General features: G+C 48.6%; 1 protein-coding gene across 1 annotated transcript in view; it reads left to right on the forward strand.

The window, feature by feature from the left end:
- KSR2 (kinase suppressor of ras 2) overlaps positions 1–21,165 on the forward strand; it is a 258,784-nt gene that overhangs the window by 78,645 nt on the left and 158,974 nt on the right. The window contains 1 exon segment of the mRNA XM_023760417.1: positions 18,688–19,201. Within this exon segment, the coding sequence (XP_023616185.1) occupies positions 18,688–19,201 (514 nt within the window).

Below are 21,165 nucleotides of genomic sequence, written 5' to 3' on the forward strand. Positions count from 1 at the left end.
TTCCCGTTCCAGGTGAGGAAATGCAGGTTTGGAGGGTAGGCCACCTCCCCAAGGTCAAATAGTGACATTGGGATTTGGCCCATTGCTGTGCCTCCGGAAGGCTGTCTGTATCCATTGTCATCGTCCTCTGGGGTCTACTCCAGGTCTGTGGGTGATATCAGTGCTGGCCCATAAATACGGAGGGGCTGGGAAAGGGCCATTAGTAATCAGATCCGGAGCTCAGATCTCGAGTGCGGTGCTCCTTCTTTAACGAGCAGAGAGCCTGCTGTGGGAGGGCTAACTCGTTGCCATCCAAATGTATAGCGATGATCCGGAATAAGCATCATGCCAGCCCTTTCTCTCTTTTTTGAATCATTAATTAGATCCATCTAACATCCCATGGTGTTTTGGGGAGGGTGACTGGGGGAGGAAGACATCAGGTCATTCTCTCTTAGGCCACACTCAGGGTCTAACAACACTTACTAGAATGGTTTTGAAATTCAGATGCAAACAGACAGTAGGTCTTAAGGGATGTCTCTCTCAGCAAACTTTCTCACAGAGAGGCTCTGAAAGTCCTTGAATGGCTTCTCAAAACTTTCACGAAGAAGAGTTGCCCTTGATTGAAAGCCCAGTTCTGGATTCCTGGCATCGCAGACAGAAAATGACCCATCTGGCCATTCATTTTCCCTGAGGCCACCTTGTGCTGGGTTGTGTAATGGTTTGGGGTGCAGAGTGCGGGGTGTGGAAGCCACCTCCACAGCTCTGGGTTAGAATTACTGCTCTGCCACCTACGGGCTGATGGACCACAGGCAGACTCACCACTTCTCTCTCAGCCTTGTTGCTTTATGTGCACATGGGTGGGCATCTCTATGTCATAGGGTGATTGTGCGAATTAACTGCAACGGTGCATCTGGAGCCCTCAGCTCAGTGCCTGGCCCCAGTGAAGGCAGCCGTTCCATTGGCCAGTTTCTGTGCAGGCATTGAGGATACAAGTGTGACTGTGCTATGGACCGATAGGGACCTTACTCTTAAGGAGCACACAGACTGCAGGCATGTGAACTCAATCACACAACCTTCCAAAGGTCCCATGACTACAGCAAAGCCAGTTCACAGACACATGTAAAGGCTGTTGTTCCAGCTACGACAAATTATTCCGAATTCGGTGTTACACCATCTTATTGTGCCAGTGAATTCTCAGGGCCAGGAACTGGGACAGGGGACTGTGGGGATGGCTTGTCTCAGCTCCACGCTGGCTGAGAATCAGAACCATCTAAAAGCTGACCTGCCCTCCTAGTTCTGGAGGTTGAGGCCAGTGACTGACTGAAACCTCAGACGTGGCCTTGCCACGTGGCTGCCGGGGCTGCCACACTTCAATTTCCTAGTAGCCACATTAAGAAAGAAACAAGGCACAGGGGACATTAATTTTTCCAGCTTTATTGCGTTATAATTGACGTGGAACATTGTGTAAGTGTTAGGTGTGCGACGTGTGTAAGTGATGTGAAACGATGACCACAATAAGGTAGTAAACACACCCTTCACCTCCCATAATTACCGTTTTGTTGTTACGGTGAGAACACTGCAGCTCTACTCTCATGGTAACTTGTATATAGTACAGTATTGTTTCCTGTAGTCCCCATGTTGTAACATTCATCTTCCAACCGCAAGTTTGTACCTTGACCTGGCAACCACCACTCTGTTTCTACGAGTTCAATGTTTTTTAGATGCCACATATACGTGAGATCATACACTATTTGCCTTTGTCTCAGTTATTTCATTTGGCATAATGCCCTCAAGGCCCATCCATGTTGTTACAGAAGGCAGGATTTCCTTCTTTTCTGTGGCTGAAGAATATTCCATTTTATATATTACATATATACATCCCGTCTTCTGTACCCATTCACCCACTGATGGCCATGTAGTCATATCCTTGTCTCCTGATTGTGAATAGGCTGCAGTGAACGTGGGGGTGCAGGCATTCCTTTGGCCTGGTGATTTCTTCTCCTTTGGACATACACCCGGAAGTGAGATCGCTGGATCACGTGGTAGTTCTAGTTTTAATTTTTTTGTGGAACCTCCATACTGTTATCTATGATGGCTGCACCAGTTTACAGTCCCACCAACAGTGCACCAGCGTTCCCTTTTCTCCAGTCTTGCCAGCGTTTGTTATCTCGTCCTTTTTTTAAAAATAATATTTATTCTGACATACATATTTTGGATATTAACTCCTTATCAGATATATGGTTTGCTACTATTTTCTCCCATTCTGTAGGTTGCCTTTTCATAGTGTTGATTGGAGCTATTCCCTGTTTTCTTCTAGTAGTTTTATGGCTTCAGGTCTTATGTTTAAAACCTTAATTTATTTTGAGTTAATTTTTGTGAGTGGTATAGGATAGGAATCCAATGTCATTTTTTTGCACGTGGTCATCCACTTTGCAGCACCAGTTATTGAAGAGTCCTTTCCTCATTGACAATCCTGGCTTCCTTGTCAAATATTTGCTGGCTGTATATATGTGGGTTTATTCCTGAGCTCTCAATTCTGTTCCATTGGTTTATGTGTCTGTTTTTATGCTAGTGCCATACTGTTTTGATTACTATGCCTTTGTAATATCGTTTGAAATCAGGGTTGTCCCGGGGCAGAATGGGCTGTTCTCTGTGCTGTACAGGGCACGGCAGGGCAGCAGGGCAGAAGTCACCCTGACCAGATTTGGGCTCCATAAAAGAACTTCCTGTTAGCCAGGTCTGCCCTCCGTGTAATGGATTTCTGAAGTACCTGTCACTGAGAAGGTGTGAGCTGGGCCCTGACTTTGGTGGGCAAGCAGGAGAAAAATCTCTCTTTACTTGTGGGTTCCATGAAGACCCATCGATTTACCAAGTTTGATATTCTCTTAAAACACATCACGGCACATTTTAATTTTGATTTAATTTTGTTTTGTTTCACAACATTATTTTCATTTATTCATCTGTTTAGCTTTGCAATTTATAAGCTCATTAACTTTACTCGTTTTTTTTTTAAATTTCTATTTTCCCTTTTCTAAAAGCATCCAAAAATAGTACTCCCCAAAACAAATAAACAAAAGGCAAAGACTAGCTGCAGGTCTGGTTACGCACAGTTTAACCATCTCCATATTGCATGAGCTGCCTCTCATTTCCTCTGCATAGTATCTGGGAGTGTGAAGTGAGGGTTAAAACGTCCTGGTTCAATTGCCAGTCACTGTCTTTAAAACTGACAGAGGACTCACTTAATATTAAACCAGCATTTGATGGAGATACTGCAGCAACAGGAGTCATAGAGTCATAGCAGGTGAATTGCATGGACTGGTTACTTGACCAACCGCAGTTAGGCAGAAACCCAGACCGGCTTGTAAGGTTCCACCGCCAGCAGCTCCCTGGTGGTCAGACCTTGAGGGGTAGTGGCCTTGGCCAAGGCTCGGACTGGACTCTCCTTCCTCCCAGTTGGGAGCTGTGTCGAGAGAGCTACAGTAATTGAACCTCAGAAGCGCCCCACAGCCTCCAACCTTGAATTTCCCTCTTCTTCCCCGTCACTTGAATCACCTTACGCCAGTGATGGCGAACCTATGACACGCGAACTCATTTTTTTGGTTGATTTTTCTTTGTTAAATGGCATTTAAATATATAAAATAAATATCAAAAATATACGTCTTTGTTTTACTATGGTTGCAAATATCAAAAAATTTCTATATGTGACACGGCACCAGAGTTAAGTTAGGGTTTTTCAAAATGCTGACACGCCGAGCTCAAAAGGTTCGCCATCACTGCTTACGCTTTCTGAATCACTGAGTTGATTAGGGTCAAACCATGCTATCCTCCTCCAGAGCCCTAGTCCTCCCATCCCGTCTGCTCCCCATCGCTGGCACCCCATTCACCCCCCATTCATTCAGCAAATGTTTATTGAGCCCCTGTTAGCTGTGCTCGGTGTGAGGGCTGAAGTAGAGAGTAAGGTGGGCAGGGCCCCTGTGCCTGAGGAGCTTAAGTCCCAGGCCAGCGGTAAGTTTTATGAGTAGCCAGCAAGCAGGACAGAGGAAGAGTGATGATATTCAGGTGAGGGGATAATTTTAGGCTAGGTGGCCAGGGATGTGCTTTCTGAGAAGGTCTCAGTGTTTCCACCCTTCCCCAGAGATGTCTGGCATTTTTGGTTGTCACAACGGGGGGAAGGGAGAGCTCCTGGCATTGTGTGAATATAGGTAACAAGAGATTATGAATGGTCGCCATTATCTGGGAGCTCTTGCAGGCAGAGCACAGTTAATCACCTCCCGGATGGGACAGACCATAAATATTGTAGGAGCTCAGAGGGGGAGATGTCACCCCTGATTGGAGGGGGCCATGAAGGTTTAATAAAGACACCTGTGGGGCAGATACTAAAAGAGTGGATTTCAGGCGTTGTTGTTTGCTTATCTCCTTATTTATTACCGGTCTCTACCTACAGAAGTGGAAGCTCTTTGGGTGCAGAGATCATAACTATCCACTGCCACATCCTCAGTCCCTCAAATTGTGCCTGGCACAGAGTAGGTTCTCAATAAACATATGTTGAATAAAGAATTCAATATATATAGGGATTTTTCACATGCATTTAATAGGTTAGGGTCCCCCCACACAGAGAAATTATTCCTTGATCAGATGTATTAAATTCAATGAGTACAGTTTTCTTTCTTGCAGGACTTGCCAGAGCCTTTAACTTGAAAACTGGCTTGGAGAATCTCTGAAAGAGGGAGCTAATCCAAATTTATTAGAGCACGAGGTCCCTCTTTCCCGCAGCACCTCTTCATGCATGTGGAGCTGTGTTACTTGATGGAGCCCAGTTTGTGGAATATTCTAAAGTAATGGTGTTTTGTGTGTGCACCTTCTATTCCTCTCTCCATTTCTTACATGCCACACTCAAGCCTTGCCTCTGAGGTTTTTAGGTGGCGGGGGGACACCCTGGTGGTCAGGTAGGATTTAGAAGTAAGTTTCTAAAATACAGCGCAGCCTCAGTTTCCAGAGAGGCCCAGGAATCGTCTGCTTCCTTTCCTCCTCGCTTTGTTTCTGGAGCGGGGAGTCGGGTGAGAGTGCCATTGTCTCCCCCATCAGCTTCCCTCCCTGTCAGGTCTCCTCAGGGCCTGGCAGCTTCCCTGGGGCACCACCGATCCCCCACCATGAAAAGGAAGTGTCACAGCCGCTGGGGCTGAGTGGGACAGGTTGGCATGACATGCCCTCTTTACCCACGTCCCTCTGTCACGGGTCCTGACAGGAGGGGGAGCTGGGGGAGGCAGGTGACTGGTGTGGGAGGGACGGCCCCCTCTAGGAAGTGAAAGGCCTGTTCCGGAGGTCCAGCCAGTCTTTAAGCCTCTACAGGGATTAATTTGAGTTTTGATTCACAGAACACTTGAGTCTGAATGTGTTTTGAAAGGAATGAAGTTCTGCCCCACTGGCGTGGCTCAGTGGTTGAGCGTCGACCCATGAACCAGGAGGTCACAGTTTGATTCCCAGTCAGGGCACATGCCTGGGTTGTGGGCTCGGTTCCCAGTGCGGGACGTGCAGGAGGCAGCTGATCAATGATTCTCTCTCATCATTGATGTTTCTACCCCTCTCTGAAATCAATAAGAACATATATTTTTTAAAAAAGGAATGAGGTTCTGATACATGCTACAACATGGGTGAACCTCGAAAGAAGCCAGACACAAAAGGCAACACACTGTATGACCCCAGTTCTGTGAACTGCCTGGAACTGATAAACCCATAGAGTCAGCAGATTGGCGGATGCTGGGGGTTGGGGGAGGAGGTAATGGGGAGTGACTGACTCGTGGGTACAGGGTCTCTTCTGGGGGTGATGTTAATGTTTGGCCCTAGATTGAGCCAAACTTAAAATGAAGGAAGTTCTGCCCGGCCAGTGTGGCTCAGTGGTTGAGTGTCTACCCCTGAACCAGGAGGTTCATGGTTGCACAACACTGTGAATGCAGATACCACTGAAGTGTACACGTTAAAATGGTTAATTTTGTGATATGTGAATTTCATCTCACTTTTAAAAAAGAGATCCTTAGCCTGACTGTTAACTAAACAGATCCCTGGAGGAGTTTTGGCAGCTGGTGCAGACTGGAACAGGGAGTCTCACCCAGGCTGCAGTTAGAGTCACTGGGAGCTTGTAAACCCCTGGCTGCCTGGGCTCCATGTGCAGAGCCGATCTCGTGGTTCTGGGGTGGGCTCCGGGCAGTGGGAAGGGGGGTTGGAAACTGTGGCAGGTGAGCAGCCAGAGCAAGCGTCCCCTGAATCCCACTCTTCCATCCTGGGTTGTCTTCATACCATGTCCCTCCCAAGTCTTGACCGACAGGAGATGCTGGACATTCAAATGGTGCCTCCCACACTTCAATGTGCACATGAATCAGCGGGGAGCATGTTACACTGAAGATTGGGGTTCAGCAGGTCCTGAAAGGGGTGTGAGAATCTGCCTTTCTAACCAGATCCAGGAGGAGGCTAACGCTGCTGTGCCAGGGACCACTCTCAGCCAGGTCTGAGATGCAAATAAATCAACACGGTTAACGTTCAGGTCCGGAGACTTTTAAAAGAGCATCTAGCACAAGGCAGTTATTCGGTCTCATGCTCTGTTTATGCCCTTTGGTCATTTTCGGTCATTTAATCTGACACCAGTTCTGTGAAGCAGGTATTTCGATTGTGCCTGTTCTACAGATGAGGAAACTGAGACTCAGGCAGGAGGGCTGGAGTCAATATTCTCAACCCCCACCCTTCACCGCCCAAGAAGTGTGTCTCACTTCCGATCTCTGTGTCTTGGCCAAGATGGTTTGGAGATGTCCCAGGTGATATTCAGAGTCCGAATTCAGCAGAGCTGAGCTGCTCTCTGACAAGGCGTGTCTGGGTATTGGAATGTAATAAGCAGGTCCCCCACATGAAGAGCTCTGGGGGTGACTTCAGGGGGCCTTCCCGTCTGCTTCTGATGGGCTGACAGCACAGTGATTGGGATGAAGATGACCAACTCCTGGTTTGCCTGGGGCTTTCCTAGTTTTAGCAAAGAAAGTCCCAGGTCCCTGGAGACGCCCTGGTCCTTGGCAGACGGGGTTGATTGGCCCCTACTTATCCGAGTCCAGTTCCTTCACGACTTCCGAGGACCCCTGGTTGGCGGTGGCCAGTGGGCCCGATGTCTGGCGATGCCCCTCCTGTGGCTGTTCCCACCTGCGGCGTGTCTCGGTCAGTAACCGTGGCCTTTTCAGCAGTGTGCCTGGGGACACCCTGGGACTGTTCTGTGCTGAGAAGCTTAGCATTTTCAGAAGAGCTCGTGGAAGGGTGCAGTTTTGATTTCAGTCCTCGTTAAGGACCCGGAAACATGGAAAGACAAAATATTTTTAAATAGTTGAGGGATCTCATGATTTACTGCAGGAAACACATTATCTTGAAGGCTGGTTCCTTAATGGGCTGGTTGGAGAGCTTTCTCTGTCTCGAGGAGGTGACGATAGTAAAAGCAGCATAATAACAGAACTACAGAAACCGCAGCAGCAAAGATGACTGTGATGATGACTTTGGCTGCCATTTACGGAGCACATGTCCAGAGTCTCCAAATGGACCGTAAACATGCTGACAAATGGCATGGTAGCAAGCAGGCCCAGCCAACTTTTTCTTAAAGGTCCAGGCAGTAAATATTTCAGGCTTCTGAAGACCATATGGTTTCTGTTATAACTACTCAACTCAGCCTTTCTAGGGTGTCATCAGCCGGACAACAATCTGCTAGCGAATGAGCATGGCTGCTTTCCAGGTCAATCATATTTACAGAAATAGGTGGGCTATGCTTCGCTGACCCCTGATGTAAGAGAATGGTCTTCGGGAGTCACACTTGGGTTCCAGACCCAGCTCTGCCACTTTCTAGCAGTGACCTTCAGCATGTGTCACCTTCAGTATGTGTCACCTTGACCTCTCAGAGCCCCAGTGTGCTCATTTGTACAATGGGGACAAGGATGTGCCCAATCTCACCGGTGTGTAGTGAGGATTAAATGCATGTCTGGAGCCCCTGCATCATAGCCAGTGCTTAGTAAATGTTAACTCCTTTCTACAGGCTCCCCAGCATGGGGCGAGGGTGCATGAGGCATCCTGGTCCCTCTTTCAGACACTGGCATAAAAGCGATGTATGTTGTCCAAACCCTCTTGTCAGTGGCCTGCAAGCTCACTGTCCCGGCCCTGGAAGGAACGCAGTGTTCCTCCCCCAGGTGTTCCCGAATGAGGGAGCGGCTGATGCCCTTCTCCCTCTTTGTTTCAAGCCCCATAAATCACTCTGACAAGGCTTGTTGTTACTTAACTCTGCACATTGTTTTGGCAGCTGCTGGTAGAGGGGCAGGGGCGGGGCATTGTTTTGTCCGGAATTGCTTCAGGAATGGAAATGTTTTTGTATGAATTAATATTCATCAAATAGATCAGGTAAATATCCAGTAGCGACAATGCCTGGGACATTTATCAATTCCGGCTTCAGAATGCAATTATTATTCAGATGGCACTGAGTCCCAGTAATGAAGCCTGCCTGAGGAATCCCATTTTTCTCAGGTCCAGGTTGGCAGGGGCTGGGGGGGGTGAGGATTCATTTTTCACTTTTATATGAAGAACTAGAGGCCTGGTGCACAGATTCGTGCACCAGTGGTGTCCCTCAGCCTGGCCTGTGCCCTCTCACAATCCGGAACCCCTCGGGAGATGTCAGACTGCTGGTTTCGGCCCGATCCTGCGAGGCATGTAGTAGTGTGCCAAGCAGCAGGTGTCCAGGGAGGAGCCCGAGCCTGGGCCGGGCACCGCTCCTGCTCATCCCAGCCCCGCTGTGCCTGTTGCTGCCACTGCTCGGTAGCACTGCCGCGGAGGCAGGAGAGGCTTGTGGTGGTCAGCTGAGCAGTGCTCCTGCTGTGGGAGCACACTGACCACCGGGGGGGCAGCTCCTGAGTTGAGCGTATGCGCCCTGGTGGTCAGTGCACGTCATAGCGACCGGTCAAACGGTCGAACGGTCACTTAGGGTTTTATATATATAGATGACACCCTCTTGTCAGAGTTGGGGCTGGAAGTCAAGATAGAACTTTCTTCTGAGCCTGAAACTTGGATGAGGAGTTTGGCAGATCCTGGTTCCAAAGATGCAATGGGCTTCTGGGTGTTTCTGGGAAAGAGTTGGGGTAGGAAACAGAAGGGGATGGACCATGATTGGCCCCTCCCCACACCTGCTCTGTCCTGGGTGCCATGCTAAGAGATCATTCTACTCCTTCAGTCACCCTCACACAAACTCAGGGCATCGGTTCTATTATTATTACTTTATGTCCATTTTATCTGTCTATCTATTTTAATACATTTTTTATTGTTGATAGTATTACAGCTCTCTCTCATTTCCCTACCCCCTTTACTCCCCTCTTCTTAGCCCCTTTCCCCCCCCCCCCAAGTCTTCACTACCCCATTGCCCATGTCCATGGGCCATGCATATAAATATATAAGCTCTTTGGTTTATCTCTTCTCATCCTCCCAACCCCACATTGAGGTATGTCAGTCTGTTCATGCTTCTATGCTTTGGATCTTATTTTGTTGGTCAATTCATTTGTTCATTAGATTCCACAAATAAGTGAGATCATGGATATTTGCCTTTCTCAGATTGGCTTATTTCATTAGCATAATATTTCCCAGGTCCATCCATGCTGTCCTAAAGGGTAAGAGATCCCTCTTTTTTTTACAGCTGCATAAATGTCCCACAGCTTTTTTATCCATCCATCTACTAATGGGCACTTGGGCTGTTTCCAAATCTTAGCTATTGTAAATAATGCTGCTATGAACATAGGGGTACATATATTCTTTCTGATTGGTGTTTTGGGGTTTTAGGACATATTCCCAGAAGTTTAGGATCAAACCCAAGTTCCATTTTTAATTTTTTGAGGACACTCATTATGTCCATTTTATAGATGAGAAACTTGAAGCTCAGAGAGAAGAGTAGGCAGAATAAGGCCCCTCCTCCCACCCTCCATGTCCACATCCTAATCCTTGGGACCTGTGACTATGTCACCTTATATGGCACAGGGATTTTGCAGATGTGACTCAGTGAAAGGTCTGGAGAGGGGGACATGATCCTGGATTATCCAGGGGGCCCGATACCATCACAAAGTCTCTTATAAGAGGAAGAGGAAGGCACAGGGTCAGAGTCAGAGAGAGGGATTTGAAGGTGCTCCTCGGCTGGACCTGGAGATGCAGGAAGGAGCTGGGAGCCACAAGGAAATGTGGGTGGCCTTGAGCAGCTGGAAAAGCAAGGAAACAGATTGTCCCCTAGGGCCACCACTGTGGTGAGGCGTGATTTTAGCCCAGGAAGACTCTGCTGTCCAGGACTCTGAGGCACTAAGTGGCTATTGCAAACACTGCTGCTGTGAGCACCTCGGTTTTTGGCGAGCATCTGTAGGAGTGAAACTGCGGAGTCGTGAGCTGATTCTGTGTTTAACTTTCCGTGGAGCTATCATCCAGTCTTGGTGTCATGATTTCTTTCACTGTTTCCCAGGATGCACTGGGGAGCAGGGCTGCTGTGGCTGTGCTCTCTGTCGTGTCCCCAGCGTGTGATTCTGAACCTGACACACAGTAGGCACTTAGGAAATACTGGTCGAATGAGTGAGCAGTGAGTCGAGTGACTTTAGGCTGATCTCCCTGCTCCGGGTGAATCCCGGGGACTGCGGAGGCTTCACAGCAGGGCTGCGACTCCGTGGGAGCTCTCGTCACCATGTTCCTGGCACATGGTGAGAAACTGTTCATCCTCGCACCTGTGCTGGCACAGGTACTGTCGGCTCCACTTCCAGCCTAGGAAACCGAGGCTTGGGGGAGTGAAGGGCACGTGCCTCCCAAGCGGCAGGGCTGGGGTTTGAATCCAGGTCTGTTTGACTCCAAAGACCACGCTTTTCCCCAACACAGTGGTATTCTCATGGGTAGAAAGGACACTCTCAGGAATGTAACACGGGTCACAAAGTGTACCGGGCGGCTTACGTCCCTTCCATTTCGTCCAAAGTGATAAACCTGATGGTGATGGTGCTGAGGACAATGACTTGGTCCTTACTACCAGAATATGCCTGACACGGTGCCAAGCGATTTCATTACACTGTCTCATTTAGTCCTTAGCCACCATGTTACCTGGCAGATATGATTCTCCCCAATTCACAGACAGGTAAGTTGAGGCTCACATAGTCCCTTGCTCACAAATGCCCAACTAGTAAGAGGCAGAACTGGTGCTGAAACGCAGGCTTCCGGCCCCAGCCTCTAGGCATGCTGACCTCACATTCTCCTGCGGGCAAGCTGGCGCAGCCTCCTTCCTGCACCTGGGGGCAGATGCCATTCTCTGGGCACCAGAGGCATCTGTGAGAGTCCGAATTGCTCCCAGAGCATCACAGGTAGGGACAGTCGAAACCTCGTCATGTTCTCCTGGTGTGCCAGCCTGTTCCTTTTGGCAGGGGATCTTCCTGTGAAAGGTGACATCGTTTTCCAGAGTGGCTGTCTCGAGGAGGCAAGGTGGGGTGATGGCTCTGGAAGGATGACAGTGCTGATATCCGAAAAAGATAGAGGTTTTTGGACCTTATGCCTGTAGTCCCTGAAGTGTAAGGGGTAGAAACTAGCTTCCCGGGTACTTTCAAAGGCAAGGGACAGAGTCTCCTGCGGCTGAGGAACGATGAATGGGTGTCCCTTGGTGATGCAAATCAGGACGACATGTCCGGGGGCCATCTCTCTGCTAACAGAAGGAAGCATGACACCTGCTTGGGATGGGGGATGCGGGGATACCTGTTAGCCCGCAGGGCTCTGAGGCTGTGGGCGCGGCCCCTTCCATCCCTGTCCCCGAGGAGCTGCCTCCTGACAAGAACCCTCCATACAATGTCACCATCATCCTCTGGCGATGAGAATGAAGGAGGAGCCGTCAACCCCACCCACCCCTCCCTGATTGAAGCCCTTCCTATTCCACTTATTTATTTTTGTTAATCCTCACCTGAGGATATTTTTTCCATTTCTTTTCAGAGAGCGTGAGGGGGAGAGGCAGAAAGAGAGAGAGTGAGAGCGAGAGTGAGACATCAATATGAGAGAGACACATTGACTGGTTGCTACCAGTTGCCTCCTGCATGCTCCCCAACCAGGGGCAAGGAGGGAATCCGCAACCCAGGTATGTGCCTTTGACCAGGAGTGGAACCAGAGAGACCCTTCAGTGCACGGACTGATGCTCTAACCATTGAGCACACTGGCCAGGGCTTTCCATCCTATCTAAAGTGACCATGGCGTGCGTGCGTGTGGTGTTGTGAGTGTTGTGAGTGTGCACGCACCTGATGCAACCCAACATTTGCTGTGGCGCCTTCACTACTAAGACACCTGGTTATTTTTAGGGATGATGCACTCAACATAAAAATAACTGGTTATTTTTACAATTGGGTGCATCAGTCACATTCTGACATATTCCAGCTTTGGAGAAGTAGTGGCCAAACAGCATCAAAGGACAAGCAAAGGGAGCAGAGTGAGTCAGACAGGGGGACAAAGCCCCAGGATCTGGGGCCAAGGGGCCGGGAAAGGCTGCTCATCTGATTAAAGTGGCCGAGATTCCTAATAACAGCAGCCTTGGTGGAGGTTGTGCTGAGCCGGGCCCAGTGCCGAGCACTCTCCACGCAGGGTCCCGTTTGCCCTGCAAGGATCTCTGGGATGGGTGCTTCCACCGTCCGCTGTGCAGTGTTCTGTGCATATGGGGCACGGACGGTAGGCGCCTGGCAAGGTGCTGCACGGAGTGTCACTGGCTCTGTGCAGGGCCTCTTCTCCTCCTGTGTCTTAGAGAGGGAGCGTCAGGTCCTGCCCCTTTGATAAGCTCCACGCATCTATACAGGGGCCACTTACTGCGACACCGAGCTGTGCAACTTACTGTTTGGGGTTGGAGAGAAGCGTTGAGAGAGATCTGGAAAAGGTGATTCTGGTCCATAGAGAAACAGGGAACAGTTTATTAGGGAGACACAACGTTGCATCACAGTACAGGCACCTGGGAGGTGTAGTGGGACAGACTGCGGTGGGGGTCTTGACCATTTATTTGTTTGTTTGTTCGTTTGAGAGCCGGGGTGGGGGGGGGATGTAGGGACGTGGTCAACTCTGAGATCCCTTGGTCTAAAGATCGCTGTCTATTCTCAATCTCTTCCCAAGACTTCTCTTTCCCAGTTTCATCCTATAGAGAGGGTCTGACTTGTGAAGTTGGTGAACTACTGGGACATTGTTCTTTAAAATGGCTCCTTTCACAGAGGTGATTACAGAGCTGACAGATGTTTCAAGAGTCTTCTGCCATCGCTTCTCCTCATTGCACATGTCTCGGCAGGTAGCTGTCCAAACCTTTCCATGAAGCTCTTGGGCATCGCACTCTTCCTCACTAGTCTGCTCTGGTGACGGCTAGTGGTTCTGCTCACCGGAAAGCTCCTGCTGTGCCTGCCCATGTGGTTTGCGTACCCTTCCCTTCCTAATCGATCTTTGCACTTTACTTTGACTAATGAACTGATCGCTTGGCTTCCTTTCTCTCATTCATTCATTTCTTCGTTCGTTCCAACATCTTTGGGTGCCCACTGCGTGCCAGGCATCTCTCTCCGTGTGCTACAGAGCCCAGGCTGGACAAGACCAATGTGATCCACACAGACCTTGCAGTCGATAGGGAGGGGAGGAGAGCAACAATAAATGGAGAAAACCAGGTGCATACACATTTTAACTTGTGCTCCATGGGAAGGCAGTGACGGAGAATAACAAGCAGTGAGGACCAACCCAGGTAAGCTGGTTAGGGAAGGATGCTGGATGATCGAGCCCAGAGCTGATGTACATAATGAAAGCCCATTTATTTTAGTTTCCTAATTTTATTTGCTATTTTATATCATTACAGTCAGCCTTAGTATAGAGACTCGATGCAGGGGGGGGGCGGGGGGGCTGGGTTTTCACACTGAGCTCCGTATGAAGACGTGGGCATTGTGGTTGGTGTTCAGGAAGACTGCGCTCATGTGGTTGGAACACTTCTCTCCCTGGGGGCAATCCACCAGACATTGTTTCCTTTTTAAATCTCAGAGCAAGTGGAGCAAAGGTAATGCTATCGTTCATTAAGAGCCTACTTTGGTCTGCGTTTCACTCTTCTTCCTTTTCAGCGGTTCTCAACCTGTGGGTCATGACCCCTTTGGGGGTCGAACGACCCTTTCACAGGGGTCGCCTAAGACCATCCTGCATATCACATATTTACATTATGATTCATAACAGTAGCAACATTACAGTTATGAAGTAGCAATGAAAATAATTTTATGGTTGGGGGTCACCACAACATGAGGAACTGTATTAAAGGGTTGCAGCATTAGGAAGGTTGAGAACCACTGCTTTACATTATGGGTGTCCTAAAGCATGACGGTGGTTTGGGAGTATCTCCTGGGCGTTTGGAATATTTGTTGCGGGATTCTGGGTCTCCTTTGGAGAATATTGATTTTTGCTTGTTCGTTTGGATTTTTGAAGCCACCAATCTGGTTAGGTCAGACTGCACATCCGTCTTGCCTTCTGTGGGAGGTGGTCCCGGGCCAGATAATTTTTCACAATTTTCTGTGTGCTTCTTTGGGTTTGTTCAAAGCCAGTGTATCATGGTACACACAGAATTAGGGACCCCCTTCTCCAGCTCTTTTCTTGAGGGGGTATTTTCCCCATTCTCTGGTCCCCTCTTCTGTTCTTCCGGCCCAAAAGATGGGGGCGGGGGGTTTCAATTGGAGTTTAGCTTTCTGTCCCACTGCACAGTCTGAATGACTGATCCTGTCCTTGGGGTGAAATGGTGAGAGAAAGGACAGAAAAAAACCCATGGATTCCCCTCACATGGTCCACATAACATTGGCCTCATCCCTAAGCGATGGGTGGGTTTTCTCTTGGGACCCTTGGTGCCTGGATGGAGTGCAGTGCTGGTGGGAATGTAGAATGGCTCAGCCACAGCGGGAAACAGTTTGGTGGTTTCTCAGAAGGTTAAACATGAATGAATATGTGGTCCAGCAAGTCTACTTCTAGGTGTACACCCCAAAGAATCGAAAAACAGTTGTTCAAACAAATACTTGTATGCAAATGTTCTTAATAGCCAAAAGGTGGGAACAACCTAAATGCCCATGAGCTGATGAATGGATACACAACATGTGATCTAACCACATCATGGAATATTACTCAGCCAAGGGACGAGATTCTGATCCAGGATGTAACATGGATGAACCTTGAAAACACTTTGCAAGATGAAAGAAGCCAGCCAGCCAGCCGGCGTGGCTCAGTGGTTGAACATCAATCCATGAACCAAGAGGTCCCTGTTCAAATCCCAGTCAGGGCACATGCCTGGATTGAGGGTTCAATCCCCAGTGGGGGGCATGTGGGAGGCAGCTGATGGATGTCTCTCTCTCATAGATGTTTCTATCTATCCTTCTCCCTCCCTCCCTCTCTAAAATAAGTAAAAACATATTTTTTTAAAGAAGCCATCACGAAAGACCACACATTGTGGGATTCCACTTGTATGAACTGTTCAGAGTAGGTGAATCCATAGAGACGGGCGACAGGTTAGTGGTTGCTGGGAGAAAGAGGGAATAGGGAATGACTGCTTGGTAGGTGTGGTCTTTTCTTTGGGGATTGATGAAAATATTTTGAAATTGATAGAGACAGCATTGTAAACGTACTAAATGCCACTGAATTCAACACTTTAAAATGGTTAACGTGGATTTCATCTCAATAAAAAATGAATTAGAAAAAAAACCAGCTTTGTTAAAACAGAAAAGCTACCTACCCTAAAGTTAGTGACTAAAGGTTAATTGGGCCAGATCTCGTGGTGGGGAGTAAAATCGCAAATGCCTTGTAGAGCAGGACCTGGGAAGGATTACCAGGTCAGAACCCATGGTCTCTGCCCCATCCCATCTCCCAGGTGACTGACCTGCAAAGGCTGGGGTCAGTACACTTGTTTAGTTCGACTTGGGGACATTCTGAGGGAGGGACAGTGCCCAGAGGGACCCAGGGTTTGGCTGGATGCCGAGCTCATTCATGAGGTCTTAGGTTAAGATTCTGGACAATGTTGAATTGCTTTGACAACTGTGTGTTTTTCATCTGTCCATACTTACTTCTTTTTGCAATCATACACACTAGAAACTTGAAAATTCTTCCTGGATTTCAGATCTTACCCTTGCAAGGATTATGGCTGAAACCAGTGTCCTATTTGACTTTTGGAGGGTCAGAGCGTTGTTTCTGGTGGTGATCTGAAGGTCTGTGGGAAAGCGTTCAGACTTTCCAGGGCTTTCGAGGGAGATGGGGCTCCCGAGAGAGCCGTGGTGGTGAGGGGTGCACGCCTGGATCGGAAGCCGCACTCTACCTGCTGTGTGATCGTGGGCAGTTCAGTGTCTTAGGTCATCCTTTGTTTCCTCCACTGTGAAATGGAGACAATAGCAGAGTTTTCTTCATAGGGTCTCAGGAGGACAATGGAAAGTGATGCATATAAAATACTTAGAAGACTATCTGGTACATAGTAAATGCTCAATAAACAGTAGCTATTATTTGTGTGAATAATAATTGTTCTTACTATGATTTTTTTGCATAACCAGTGACTCCACTAGTATTTAAACATTTTCAGACAGCATCTAAAAGTTCCATTTCTTGCTACAAAATTATGAGGATTAAAGTAAAAACTTACTTTTTTTGTTTCATCAGTAACTTCAGTCTAGTATATTCAACCAACATCTAATTCTCTCTGGAAAGCTTGGAGGATTAAACTAACAAGGGCTTTAAAATATTCACGGAAGTTGCAAGCAGTGGCGATTCTGAACAGTAGTCTCTTTGCCAGTCCTGCCTTTGAAGGGCTAAAGCGCATGTGCATCCAAGGCTGGCTCTGAAATTCTGACGATTTCTGAGTCATGCATTGGCCTGTTTATAGCATTTTAATGGGAAGGGATGAAGAAGTTAGACACTTGCCTAGACTTTTTGAAATCATTTCCTCCCTTGAAAATGTCTTTTATTTCTTAGTCCCTTCCTAGAGAATATCAAAAGAAAACCCCCTGCATCTTGACAAAGGTCAATCCCCAGACCTTTCACACCTTAAAATCTATTCCCTTCTCCCCGCCCAGCTCAAGATTTGAAATAAAATGGTTTTGCAGAAATGGATGACAAGATAGCAAGGGTTGCGATTAATAACCCTCCAAACACCTTGGTACACACCTCCCCTATTTAAAATGAAAAATTACCCTTTTCCCTGAGACTCTATTAAAAAGGGGATCAAAAGCAGCAGGGAAGAGTTGATATAATGCAGTCCATCCGCAGCAGCCTTCGGAGGGAGGAGTGGAGGCCCCGCCAGCGGAGCAGCTGGCAGTGGGACGATGATGAGGCTCTTTGCCTCTTCATCCCCAAACTTCTCATTTTGAAATGGAGGCATGGAGAGGTGAGGATTTGATGGTGATGGGAACTGGGCGGGGTAAAGCCTTTCTTCCTCTCTGTTCATCGGGGCAAGTTAATTTGAAACAACTTCAGGACGGGGATACTTGGGGGCAACTCGGTGCTTCCTTGAATCTAGTGGAGGGGTGTGTGTGTGTGTGTGTGTGTGTGTGTGTGTGTGTGAACAACTGTAGGCGAAGGGGGGCAGTGGGCCCAGCTTATCTATAGGTGACTACCCTGGAAGAGGTTTTAGCCAAGTCCTATCACTCATTCACACTCATTTATAAAATGAATCAATAGCACCTACTTGACAGGGCAGGTAAGGTAAGCACAGTGAATGGCTGGGGAGCAAATTGGGTGAGTCCCAGGTACCCAGAATAGATGTCTCCAGCGATCTCAATCACCTGCCTACTTGCCTGCATCATCGTGCTGGTCCAGCCTCTGAGCTGACGGCTTCACTCACTTTATCTCATTGTGTGCTCCTTACTTCACTCTGATATTTGCTCACATGCCCACTGTCACTTCCTCATTCTCTGCTGACTGAAGGGACTCCCCAGCATTGTTTTGTGTGTGTGTGTGTGTGTTCCAAGCCCTGCTTGCTTTCCTATTATTGCACTTATTATCTTTCCCATTATTGCACTTATTATCACTGACAATCACAGATAATGGCATCTTATAGATAATATTTTATCTGTGTCATTTAATTGTTTATCCCCTTTCCTCCCTTGTTCCTCCACAAAGTATGCAAGCTCTGCAAGGACAGGGACTTGGGCCTTTTTCATTCATTGCTCTGTCCCGGTTCCTAGAATAATGCCTGGTACTTGAGAGGTGTTCACATGTCTATGAAACACTTGGATGAGTGAGTGGATGCATGTGACCGTCGTTGCACCCTCCAAGGGAGCCATGATCATTCTCATTTTATAGACCTCAAAACCGAGGCTCAGAGAGGTCAAGTAACTTGCCCAAAGCCACAGAACTGTCATTGTTGGAGCCAGAGTTCTAAGCCAGATCTCTCTGAGTCCCTATCACACATTCTTCCATTTCACCCAGGGAGGGTGGGAGCTAGAGTTACAATGTCCTAGTTGCTTCTTTGTGGCCTTAGAATGCAGTGTATTATGAAGATAACAAATATTTTTACTTTCTTAAACAGGTTTTACGTATGTTAATTGGACAATAAGCTTGTATTCCTTGAACAAATACAGTGTAGTGTGCATATGCTGTCACATGTGTAGTGTGTATACAGTGTAATGTGCACATAGGCATAAGTACAGAGTGTAACACACCTGTTTTTTTCTCTGCTTCTTTGTTACAACTCAGGCGGCAACCTTTCCAAACAAGACTGGACCATCCAGTGGCCCACCACGGAGACGGGGAAGGAGAACAGCCCAGTGTGTGCCCCGGAGCCGACGCCATGGATCCGCACCCACCTCTCCCAGAGCCCCAGGGTGCAGTCCAAGTGCGCCCAGCTCTACTGTCATGCCAGCCCCACTCCTGGGGCCCCCGTGTATACCCAAGTGGACAGGCTCACCGTGGACACCTACCCGGGCCTGTGCCCGCCACCGCCCCTGGAATCAGGCCACCGTTCCCTGCCCCCGTCGCCCCGGCAGCGGCATGCAGTCCGCACCCCGCCACGCACCCCCAATATCGTCACCACCGTGACCCCGCCAGGCACACCACCCATGAGGAGGAAGAACAAGCTGAAGCCCCCAGGGACCCCACCGCCCTCCTCCCGGAAGCTGATCCACTTGCTCCCGGGGTTCACGGCCCTGCATCGGAGCAAGTCCCACGAATTCCAGCTGGGCCACCGCGTGGACGAGGCCCACACGCCCAAGTGAGTGCATGGTGGGTGCCCTGGGGCAGCTGAGCCCGGGGCTGTGGGAGGGGGGTGGTGGGGGGCTGCCCGCCTTGAGGCCCAGGACCTGCCCAACACAGGGAAGCCTGAACAGACTTATATTTCCCTCCTCCAGTTGAATGAAAGATCCATGAGAAAATAGAGTGGAATTTTCTAGAAATGACCCTTCTGAATACTATTACTGTCCTAAAGTAGAGGTCTGGAAACTGTAGTTTGGGGGTCAAATATGAATCTCTGGCCACAAAGTCAGGTTCATATGTATTGTCCCTGGCTGCTCCCCCACCGTGATGGTGGCGTTGAGTATGGCCGGAAAGCCATAGATACTGACCACGGGGCCCTTTCCGGGGAAGTTTGCCAACTTCCGGGGGGTCTACCTTAGAGTTACCCCTAGAAATAGGATGTGAATGTCACAGGCAATATAATGTTTTCTAGTGGCCACATTCAAAAGAGTGAAAATAAACAAGGGCTAGGCATTTCCATAATATGTGTTATGTAGCCCATTATATCAAAATGTTGTCACTGCAGCGTAGAGTCCGGAGGCATTTTGCTGTCTTTTTTCCCACCATATGTTCAAAATCCAGTGTATATTTTACGCTTACTGCTGATCTCGATTTGGATTGCCCTCCTTTCAAGTGTGGAATGGCCACACGGGCGAGGGGCTATTGTCCAGGTCAGCCCTCGGCCCACCCTGTGCAAGGGACATGCTTAGTGTTGTAACTAAGATGCATGTCCTGACCTGCTCAGCTTCCTTGTCAAAATGTTAGTTGACCATACACATATGTGGGTTTATTTCTGGGCTCTTGATTCTCTCCCATTGGTCTGTGTGTCTGTCTTCATGCAAGGACCACACTTTAAACATCAGCCTTTCTTTGGACCCCTGTGGGATTTATTGGGCTGAATTGCCCACTTCCTCCTGGTCTGCCAAATCGATTGGGCTGACCTTCAGTGTTTCTTGAAATTGTGTATCAAGATTCAGGTTAAGTTCAGCTTTGCCCATCAGAGTTCTTCTGTTCAGTTTAGCAAGCTCTACACTTCCTCAAGGAAGGTCCTCCCCGGGCACACCTCCCAGGGCTGCCGAGCTTCGTGGCAAGGAGCCAGCAGAGGAGAGCGGTGGAGTGGTCAGTTTGGTGGTGTGGACGATGCCATGTGACTACTTGGCCTGGGACCACACCACCATATCCACAGGGACACGAGGGCACCTGAACGTTAGATGTTAAAAAAGATGCAGGATAGAGTCAGTGGTGCCTGGACTGTGTGGGCCGGGGGAGCAGGGCTGGAGAGGGATTCTAACCAGGGAGATGAATGAAGGGCTTATAGAGAGACATTAGTTGAGTTGAGTTGTGTTCTAATAAGTAGACTGATAACAACAGCCAGCATTTACATCCTGGTTCTGCCAGGAAGTAGCCTTGTGACCTTTGACTTAACCTCTCCACGGCTTAGCTTTCTCATCTGTGAACCAAAGGGGTTGGAATACATTCGTGCTTTTAAATCTGCGATCATGCTCACTCATGGATGGCTGTGACCAGCACTCCAAAAAGGAAATGGCCTCGCCTCGCCTGGGTCCTATTGGGATGCATTGCCTGCGGCTGCAAGACCTTCCGTGACGCCTCCTTTATGGGCTTTGCTTCCTTCCCTGCCTCACCTCTCCACGTTGTCATGCTTCCCGGGACCACCTCCCAAATATACAACTTGCACCCCAAAACCTCTCCCAGGTCTGGTTTTGGAGGAACCCAAACAAAGATAGGAATAAAGGTAATCTTTAATATGATTGTGTTCAGCTCTATACATAGCTGTGTGCACACATTTTTACTAAATTAAAGATTTGTTGGTGGAGCCCCAGTCGGGTTGCTCAGTTGGTTGGAGCATCCACCAAAAAGGTGGTGGGTTTGATTCCCAGTCAGGGCTCATACCTAGGTTTCGGGTTCCGTCCCCGGTTGGGGCAC

This window comes from Myotis lucifugus, unplaced genomic scaffold, assembly GCF_000147115.1.
Source record: "Myotis lucifugus unplaced genomic scaffold, Myoluc2.0 scaffold_181, whole genome shotgun sequence".
Taxonomy (NCBI): Eukaryota; Metazoa; Chordata; class Mammalia; order Chiroptera; family Vespertilionidae; genus Myotis; species Myotis lucifugus.